Source organism: Borostomias antarcticus (genome assembly GCF_949987555.1).
Source record: "Borostomias antarcticus genome assembly, chromosome: 1".
NCBI lineage: Eukaryota > Metazoa > Chordata > Actinopteri > Stomiiformes > Stomiidae > Borostomias > Borostomias antarcticus.
The window spans coordinates 55642962-55653790 of record NC_140234.1 but is presented as its reverse complement, the minus strand read 5'-3'; the positions used below and the strand labels follow the sequence as shown (position 1 = coordinate 55653790).

Genomic DNA, 10829 nt, shown 5'->3' with positions numbered 1-10829 from the left:
ACCCTTGATAGACTCCCTCCCACTTCTTGCGAAAAACCCTCCGACGCTGAGAGAGCTCCAGATCTTGTCTCCAGTGGCGCTCGGGTGATCGTGGAACATCGGAGTCAGATTGTCCCTTTACCAGCACACCAGTAGACGCCATGGGGGTGGATAAGGCGCTAGCGGGGCTGTCAACTCTACTGGTCCTGGTGATCAAGAATGGTGGTCTGACAGACGGGGCTGTGTCAGACGGGGCTGTGACAAATGGACCGGTGACAGACAGTGCTGTGTCATATGGAGCTGTGACAGCTGCCCTGTTCACCAGAGAGTCTGAGCTCTTGCAACAGAGCCTCTGACAGCGAGGAACGTTCAGCTCTGATTTGCCCTTTGAACTTTTGCCCTTGCGTGTTGGAAAGGGCTTGGCGACGCCGCCAGGTGGCACGGGAGCGAAGCCTCTGCTCATCTCAGACACCGGGTCTCGTCCACAGCCCCCCGGATCAGAGGAGTTAGAACCTGAATCGTATTGTCCTCGACAGTCACAATGGCGCTCATGCATCTGCATTAGCACTTCCAGATGGTCAGGGCAGCTGTCACCCCGGACTGTCACACTGTCCCTCTGGGCCCTTTTGAGATACAACAAAATAAAATAAAATAAAATGACTTTTGATGATTTCAGTACACTTGTACAATCAAAATGCATCATACCACACATTTTACACATAAACACACACATCTCACACATACATGCATGCACACGCGCACGCACAAACAAACACACATACACACACACACACACACACACACACACACACACATGGTTGGATACACTGAAAAAAACATTATCAACTTACCAATCAATGTCTTCAAGGTTTTCATCATCATCCTAATTTATAAAGGAAATACAAGATGGTATTTAGGCTCAATTTAGGTCATTAAGGCTTCACAAAGACAGAACAGCTTCTGTTATTGTTTGAATTGTAAATGATTAAAGTACAATGAAACTTTGATTACCAACCTTAATGTGTCTGTGGCGATTTCTCCATTGATCTAATAGCCAAAAAAAGACCAGGTTCACAGAGAGAGCGAACAAAACTGCCATGCAGACGAATGACAGATCAAGATCCAACGGGGTTGTCTGAGAGGGCGTCGCCTTAGGACCATGGTTTACATGTCCACACGGCACCCTCCTTTGGGTTTTAAAAACATTAGTTATTCCACTAACAAACATATTGTCAAAGATACATCTCTAACAACATGCTCTTCTCATCGCGAACACCGCACTGAGGCTTGTTCACTTGTTACAGCAGTATATATACCTTGCCGCTGTGACGTCAACATGTTACGCCGTAGTGCCCGTGATGTCACAGACCGGATAGAACACTGTGATTGGACGGCTAGTCCAGATATGTACCTTGCCGCTGTGACGTGTACATGTTACGCCGTAGTGCCCGTGATGTCACAGACCGGATAGAACACTGTGATTGGACGGCTAGTCCAGATATGTACCTTGCCGCTGTGACGTGTACACGTTACGCCGTAGTGCCCGTGATGTCACAGAGCGGATAGAACACTGTGACTTGACGGCTAGTCCAGGCGGCTATAATTGAAATAAATGTAGGGCTAGATTTAAATAGATTTATGCTATTTTCTTTTTGCTTAAGACCCAACGATACCCCTTATTTAATACACTCCGACATTCAGAATTAAATAGGAGCGCTGGTCGGATAACAGATAGCATAGTGTCCGTATGTCACTCAGCGCTGCAGTCGTTAATTGTCCACGTTTTCGATAGAGATGGATAGGCATTATTGGCGATATTAAATAAGGGTAATCGCTCTCTATGAATCATTCATATTCAAGGGCGTTTTGTTATTTTGAAGACGATACTCGTAGGCCAGTAGGATTTGAAAGGAGCCCACGATAGAGGCGCGCTGCGCTCCTGACCCCCGAGTGCACAGCCCATGATCCGATGAGAGAGAGCGGTGTCGTGTGGCCGATTAAAGCCCCCCGGGTCCTGTTATTCTATTCATAAAGTAGCCTACTTTGAGACACAACCTCAAAGTGCTGACGAAACGGTTTGGCTACTTGTCTTGTTCCGTTAACATTAGGCCTACCTCAGTCCCTGAACATCCGCGAACCCAACCAAAACAGGTTGGATGAAGACCGTTTGGAGACCAGTGCTATGCTGTGTGGATAAGCAGAATCACACAGACGCAGTCTAGCAGAGTCACTATCATTCCTGAGGAAAACAACTTATAAAGTATCAACAATGTCTAAAATATCTAGAGAACACGTCCTATACTGTAGACTCACATAGCCTAAATAAAACTATGATGGCCCTTAAGTGTCAAATCAATTGAGGTGCTCAACTTGACTTGCAGAAGATGGCGCATTTGACTTAATTTAAAGCAGTTAAATCAAATACAAATGTTTACATCAACCATCTGCTATCTAATGATATCGACTAAAAGCATAGGATTAATCATTTTGCAGACCCCTTCATTAGGCTACGTTCACTTTTAAGAACTTGGCACTTCTTACATTTCTCAGGAATGTGTGGGCGCGTCAGATCGCGGAGTGCGTTGCTAGTTTTGATGAGATTGTTTGTCATTGGCGGATCAAAATGTCAATGAAATCCTGATCTGACGCGCCCACACATTCCTGAGAAATGGTCTAGAGAGCAAAATGAGCCGTTTACGAACACTTTTTTCGAATGGTTCTGAACGTTTATTTTAACTCAGATTTTTGTGGATGCTTAAAGAGACACTAACATTTGATATCATATATGCATTTTTACTATTTCAAGCCAAGTTTCCAGAGGCTTTAAAGTGAAAGTGCCAAGTTCTTAAAAGTGAACGTAGCCTAATCTTTAACTTCCGTTTGTGTGGACATGTCGAAAAGGTAGGGGTCTGCAAAATGATTAATCCTATGCTTTTAGTCGATTAGATAGCAGATGGTTGATGTAAACATTTGTATTTGATTTAACTGCTTTAAATTAAGTCAAATGCGCCATCTTCTGCAAGTCAAGTTGAGCACCTCAATTGATTTGACACTTAAGGGCCATCATAGTTTTATTTAGGCTATGTGAGTCTACAGTATAGGACGTGTTCTCTAGATATTTTAGACATTGTTGATACTTTACAAGTCGTTTTCCTCAGGAATGATGGTGACTCTGCTAGACGTCTGTGTGATTCTGCTTATCCACACAGCAGACTGCGGTAGGCTACAGAAATAATTTTATTTTGTGTGTGTGCGCGCGCGCGTAGGCTACGTACGTGAATGCGTGTGTGTATGTGTGTGCGTGTGTGTATTACGATCTTGCTATAGATAATGTATGTTTTATGAATTTCATATTTTGCCATTAAAAATAATGAAAAGAAAAGAACGGTCGTGTTCCCTTTCCCTTCAACGGCACTGATGAGAAGAAAAACGAGACTGATCAGACCGTGAAGCATAGGGGAGACATGAGGACAGTTAGACTATTGAGACTCACTTTTTATCTATTCTTTTCTCTTTAGGCCAGTTTGAGGTTCTAACTCCAACTCCTGAAATGGTTGTGGTGGTTGGTGATACAGTCATTCTGCCATCGTACCTCAAACCTAGCTTCAGCGCTGAGGACATGGAGGTAGAGTGGTTCAAACTCCACCTGCCAGACCCTCGTGTCCATCATTACAAAGATGGCCAAGACAATTATGAAGAACAGAATCCTTCCTACAGAATGAGAACAGCGTTGTTTAAAGAGGAACTGAAGAAGGGCAACACCTCCTTGAAACTGCTCTGGGTGAACGGCTACGATGAAGGAATTTACAAATGTTTTGTTAGGTCACTGACCTTGAAATGGTATGACGATTCCAGGATTCAAGTCACTATTAAAGGTAAAGTTAATTTTTTTCAGTGAAGTCAAATGTACCATCATTAACTTGCTGTATTCAAATTGACTTATTTTCCAAACAGCATTTAATCTCCAGTTTATCTGTGTGTGTGTGTGTGTGTGTGTGTGTGTGTGTGTGTGTGTGTGTGTGTGTGTGTGTGTGTGTGTGTGTGTGTGTGTGTAGCTGTAGGATCTCAGCCAGTGATCTCCATTGAGGGACACAGAGAGTCAGGGATGGGGCTGATGTGTGAATCGAAAGGCTGGCACCCAGAGCCTGAGATGGTATGGCAGGACAGTAAAGGGGTCAATCTCTCTGCTGGACCTCCAGAGATACATAGAGACCCTGAGCAGGGTCTCTACTCAGTCAAACTGAATGTCATTGTTGAAAAGACAGATACCAACCGCTTCACCTGTAGAGTTCGACAGAGACAAATCACTAAGATGATGGAGGCAGAGGTTCATGTCCCTGGTGAGTTATTCATCCTTATATCTTCATCTGAGTAATATTCCATAACATTTAGGTGTGGGTTTCTACCAAAGGATGGGAGACAGCTAACGTGAAAATCAATTAATTGAATGTCTGCTTTGTTTTTACTCTCCCTGTCATGCAGAATAGATAGTTGATGATGTTGATTTGAGTAATGTATGTTTCAGATGAGCTGTTTTATCATCGGGACCCATGGAGAGTGCCCTTGGCTGTGCTTCTCTGTGCCTTTGTCATTGGATCAGCTGTGAGCTTCTATTTCCTAGTGAAAAGATTGAAAAGGAAAGGTAATATAGAGATGATTTGAAGACTCACAGACATGCTTTCCACTAAATGTAAACAACGGTTGTGTTTACACAGTGAGACTAACAATGGTATAAACACAAAAACCTTCTGTGTCTCCTTTGCAGACAGAGAGGCAAATCACCTCAAAGTCCAAAGAGGTAAGCATCATTAGAATTGTGGCAGAGTGGATGTAACTGCAATATCAGGACAGAAGCATGTTCAAGAGTACCAGAGGATTTGTTAGAACTGCTACTTACCATGATGCACACAGCCATTTAATATCACACAGACAATGCTGTCATACTTACACTGTTGATACAAGACAAGAATAAATCTCAAATCCTGCAAATCTGTACATTGTACACTGTATATTGATACAGGGGAATGTGTTCAATTCAGTCATCTTACCAGCCACAGTATTGAGATTTCAATAGAGATTGAGATATGTTTATTGAGTTGATCAGTTCCCATACTGCTTTGGTGTTCAGATGTCTGGTGTTCTCACTGTTTCATTTATTCTTCATTTACGGATGAACTCACTGAGGAAATAAGTTATAGTGTCTTCAGCAGAGGATATTAGGAAGTGTGTTTATTTAGCTTATCACTACAGTTCCTAGTTCTCATACTTACAAACACTTTAGAGGATATACAGTACTCACTGCCTCCCATCTAAGCTCTATGTACAGATTACCTCACCTCAGAGAAATATGTCATGCTGTTCATTTTACTTGAGATCTTAATGGTACATAATTTAATTTACATTCCAATAATGGAGCTTATTTATATTCAAAACCATGTTTTGTGTTATTTTGTGAACATCAAGGATGGTCCTAATGATGTCACCACTGAACATGATAAACTGGTTGGTTTTTATTTGAATGGAGAAGCTGCTTCTCCATTCAAATGTACATCTTTACATCCATTACTCCATGTGCTGCATTGCTGTTAGTTCTTGACTGACAAGAAGGGTCAGTACTGTATTTTGTCTTCATCATACTAGTAGTGTGTTTATTTAGATTATCACTAGAGTTCCTAGTTCCCATATAGCTTCTGGTGTTCATATTTCTGATGTTCTCACTGCTTAATTTACCGTTCATTTACAGATGACCTCACTATGGAGAAAGGTAAGTACTGTATAAATTATTCTGCAGAGCAGAAAGTAGGAAAATAGGTATGTGTGCTTATTTATGTTATAGTTCCTAGTTCTCATACAGCTTCTGGTGTTCATGTGTCTGACGTTCTCACTGCCTCATCTATTCTTCATTTACAGTTGATCTCACTAAGGAGAAAAGTAAGTATAGTGTCTCTAGCAGAGAAGAGTACTGTAGGTAGTGTGTTTATTCAGTAGCCTAGGTACTGGTAGTGTGTTTATTCAGCTTATCACTCTAATACCTAGTTCCCATACTTACAAAGAATTTTGGGGATATTCTCACTACCTATCACCTATCATTCATTTAAATAACACCACCCATGGGAGAAATGTCTTATAATATGTTCATTTTACTTGAGATCTCTTGAGGACACAGTTCTCATGGTACAAAGGTTGAGCAGTACAGTGGAACAGTCAGAAGGGTTCCTGCAGAGTGGCTGTAAGGACAGGAGCATGTTCAGGAATGTCTCCTCTTGAACAGGTTTTGTTAGAAGACTGCTAAAGAATTTGATGTCTTGATGCTATGCAGAGTTGAAGTACTACCCTGAGTCTCATTTACATGGTTGAGTCTCATTTACATGGTTGTAGGCAGTATGCAAATAAATAATGTTGCCTTAGTCGATTACTAGCAAGAAAGAACAGTAGACAGTACTGCTTACTGTCATCATTTTAACCTTGACTTTTTGAGGGACAGCTTTTCATCAATAATCATCTCAAGATACTTGTAACAGGATACTATCTCAATTACAGAACCATTCAAAGTGCACATTTTGAAGTCAGTTACCTTCAAAGAGCAGGAGAATTGCATTTGTATTTGGTATGACCACAAATCTGACTGAAAGCATTATTTACAGTCTCCACCGATTTACAGTATACACCTATTATTCTGTGTGCTGTGTTGCTATTACAGTAGCTTTTAACTGAGGAGAAAAGTCAGTACTGTATAGTGTATTCAGCAGATGAGAATGGGTAGTGGTAGTGTGTTTATATTAGGGATCGATATGAACATTTTGGCTGATAATGATAGCAGATTTAATATTGCTGTTATGGCCGACATTTACCGATGTCAATATGTTCTGTATAAAAACAAGCTTCTATGATAATACAATTTTGTAGATACTGAAAAACACTGTAAACACTGTCTCTATTTCCAAAACATTTGGAAAAGCAGATAAATCACAGGTTTACACAGTTTCCTCTCAAAAACAACAGTCAACAGCAGCTAGACAGAAATAATTGTTCACATCTGCCCTGTTTTACACATTAGACCGATATTGATATATTAAAAAATGACTACAGTAACATTGGCCGATACTGATATATTTTCCGATATATCGTGCATCCCTAGTTTATTTAGTTCATCACTATAGTTCATAGTTCCCAAACAGCTTCTGGTGTTCATATGTATGATGTTCTCACTGCTTCATGTACTGTTTGTTTACAGATGACCTCACTAAGGAGAAGGGTACGTACTATATCACGGACTGTATACTCTAAGTTATTATGCAGAGGAGACTGGGTATATGTGTAGCCCATACATTTCAACATGCCCTGTGTGGGTTCAGATACTGTTTTAACAAGATACACCGTCGAGCTCTTCATCGGCATGGTTGGATGGTATTTATACTCAGGAGGGAGTTTAACCAACAACTTGCCACCTACTTGAGGACTTACAAGGACTCAGTTTGGTTACATAAAGTATGTGTGTATATTTAGTTTATCACAATAGTTTATTGTTTCCATACAGCTTCTGGTGTTCATATGTCTAATGTTCTCACTGCTTCATGTACTGTTTGTTTACAGATGACCTCACTAAGGAGAAGGGTCAGTACTGTATAGTGTATTCAGCAGAGGAGAGTGGGTAGTGGTAGTGTGTTTATTTAGTTCATCACTAGCTCATACTGTAGTTCCCATACAGCTTCTGGTGTTCATATGTCTGATGTTCTCACTGCTTCATCTATAATTTGTTTACAGATGAACTCACTAAGGAGAAGGGTAAGTAGTGTAAGGAGAGAGTAAATATATGTGTTTATTTGGGTTATAGTTCCTTCTTCCAAATGATCTGATGTTGTCACTGCTTCATTCATTCTTCATGTACAGGTGACCTCACTATGGAGAAATGTAAGTATACTGTAGTGTCTAAGAAGAAATATAAGTAGGCCTATCGTGTCTCTAGCAGAGAAGAGTCGTAGTGTGTTTCATGGTACAAAAGTTGTGCAGTTGGTGGAACAGTCAGAAGGATCCCTGCAGAGTGGATGTAGCTGCAAAAAATGTCTCTTCTACAGGTGTTGTTAGAAGACAGCTAATGAACTTGATGTCTTGATGGCATACATAGTTGCAGCACCACCCTGAGTGTTTGTCACATTTACACGGCTGCTACAAAGCATGATATACTTCTGTATCTCTTCACATCAGTATCTCTGGTCTGACCACAAATCTGACAGAAAGCATTGTTTACCATCTCCACCTGTCTTTACATCTACAATATTACTCCCTATGCTGTGTTGCCCACTACACACTATGATGTGTTGTAAATGCATGTAAATTTGCTTGTATTCCACAATGAAAATTTGTAATGAATACAGTGTTACTGTAGGCGATATACAGCTGCTTATACTTTATGACTGTTATAAGTATGAGAGGAAGGACGTGTAGGTAGACCTGCTGAGTGTTTGAGCTGTAGTAAGCTGTGGAAGAGCATTGACACAGTAGTGCAGTATGGGTAATGAGGTCATGGCAGATTGTGACATTGAGAGCTGAAGAAACTGGCATGTGACATCAGACATGCATCTTTTATTCTTACTACTTTGCATCTAGTGTTTTCATTTCCAGATTTCCCCCTTGGGGGATCAATAATCTATCTATCTATCTATCTATCTATCTATCTATCTATCTATCTATCTATCTATCTATCTATCTATCTATCTATCTATCTATCTATCTATCTATCTATCTATCTATCTATCTATATCTACAGATTTCCTTGCAGAACAGCTGGGTAAGTACAAGTATAAACCTTTTAGAACAATTAACAATGTATGATATAGATTAGTGTTAAACCCATATAAATGTTGTGATGAATGTTGCCATGAATAGTGAGTAAAACGTGAGTTTTTGTCTAATGATTTGTCTGTTTGTTATGGTCACATCTTGCTTTTGTTTTACCCAGATTTGGTGACCATGGGAGGTTGCCTAGGTAAATGAAAGATACAGAATGGTAGTTTAATGAAATTACTTAATTACTCTCCTCGTTTCTGTAAAATAGCAAAAAAATATAATGATCACTATAATGATATCCCCCATTTGTAAATTTAAAATGTTCTCTATACTGGTATTTCAGATTATGAAACCATCAGAAAACATGCAGGTCAGTGTGATTTACAGCATTTATTCTATAAGATTCTCAAAGTGTTCCAATGTGGGAGAGTCCTGGTGATCTAGCCAACCTCGTAGATTGTCGAAGTAGACTCTGAACATTATCTTATCATAATTCAACTTATTTTACTCATGAGCAATCACATATATATGAATATAAGCATAGTCAATCACATTTAATCATGTCTAAACAATAAGAGATTATTCTAATCCCATATCATCATTGACCGTCACTGACATTATCACTGCTGTGATTGCTATGATTCTTACCCACAAAAGCAGGTCTCATACAAGTTATTGTACAGTAATAGTTGACAACAGAACTCTGTTACAGAATACTACAGTAAAACTACAGTCATCATGACATCCATGGATTGTTTTTATTTTTTATGATGACATGTGTTCATTGACTTCACCATAGTGTATGTTCCTCTCCACAGTGGAGGTGACTCTAGACCCTGATACTGCACATCCCTCACTCATCCTGTCTGATAATGGGAAACAAGTGAGATTAGGAGACATACGACAGGACCTCCCTGATAACCCAGAGAGGTTTGATAGAGATGAGTGTGTCCTGGGAAAGGAGGGCTTCTCCTCAGGGAGATCCTACTATGAGGTGCAGGTGAAGGACACCACAGATGTTTGGGTTTTAGGAGTGGTCAGTGACTCCATCTACAGGAAGGGGAATATTACTGTGAGGCCTTATTATGGATACTGGACTATTGACATGGCATACAGTAATGTGACAAACAGTGTTGAGTACAGGGCTCTGGCTGGCCCTCATGTCCGCCTCCCCATGAGTAAAAAGCCCCAGAAGGTGGGGGTGTTTGTGGATTATGAGGAGGGTAAGGTGTCCTTCTACAATGTGGAGGCCAGGTCTCATATCTACTCTTTCACTGGCTGCACATTCAACAAGGAGAAACTCTTTCCATTCTTCTACAGTAGTTGTAAATTAACTCCACTAGTCATAGTTGAGTGACCAAGTCTTATCAGAGTTGAGTCCTCAGTCCTAAGTGGTGAAGACTGTCTAGTCCACTGGTTGAGTTGAAATCTGAGTCCCAAGCAGTTGAATCTGAATCAGATCACCAGTCATCAGAGGCAGAGTCCAAATTAAGTGAGCGGTCTAAATAATCTCAAAACGACTCAGAACCTTTACTGAACCAGTCAACTTCCTAAATGTGTGATCTTTTCATGCTGCTGGTATGAACTGGCTTCTACTTAGTCAATGAAAAAGAGCACAGTTCTGTTGCTCAAACTAGTCCATGTAACCCAGTGAAAATCTATGCCTGTGAATGTATGTTCATGGCCTGAAACTCAGCCATTTATGACTGTGACTGTATCATATGTTTTTATTCTTGTTCGTTCTGAATTGGATCACTGGATCTTTAAATCTGCACGAGATAAACTTTTTTATATAGTTAAATATTCAATTTTTTGCTATTAGGTTATGAAGTGAGCTAGACCTACACCAAAAAACGATTGCATCCTTTCATATTTTCCTTGTCAGAGATGCATCAGGACGCATTAGTGTTTAGACGTTTACACTTGTGTTTAGCACTGTCTACTTGTGATCTGATCGCCCTAAACAATTTTTTAAACCAAGTCTAAACGAGGTCACAGATAATATTACCAATTTTTACCAATGAATTTTGGCAGAATTGATTAAAGCAAAACTCTTGAAGATA

At 40.2% G+C, this 10829-nt stretch overlaps 2 protein-coding genes across 2 annotated transcripts; both read left to right on the top strand.

The window, feature by feature from the left end:
• Nucleotides 1-3598: 3598 nt before the first annotated feature.
• LOC311307859 (butyrophilin subfamily 2 member A1-like) lies at nucleotides 3599-4791 on the top strand (the record flags this gene model as incomplete). The annotated part of the gene is made up of 3 exons (XM_084436746.1): nucleotides 3599-3791; nucleotides 4035-4319; nucleotides 4745-4791. 3 exons carry the CDS (start codon nucleotides 3599-3601, stop codon nucleotides 4789-4791), a joined length of 525 nt encoding a protein of 174 aa, XP_084292872.1.
• Nucleotides 4792-5733: 942 nt separating this feature from the next.
• Nucleotides 5734-10123, top strand: LOC311307848 (zinc finger protein RFP-like; the record flags this gene model as incomplete). The annotated part of the gene is made up of 2 exons (XM_084436734.1): nucleotides 5734-5743; nucleotides 9585-10123. The coding sequence occupies 2 exons, from the start codon at nucleotides 5734-5736 to the stop codon at nucleotides 10121-10123; spliced, it is 549 nt and encodes a 182-aa protein (XP_084292860.1).
• Between the last annotated feature and the right edge of the window lie 706 nt (nucleotides 10124-10829).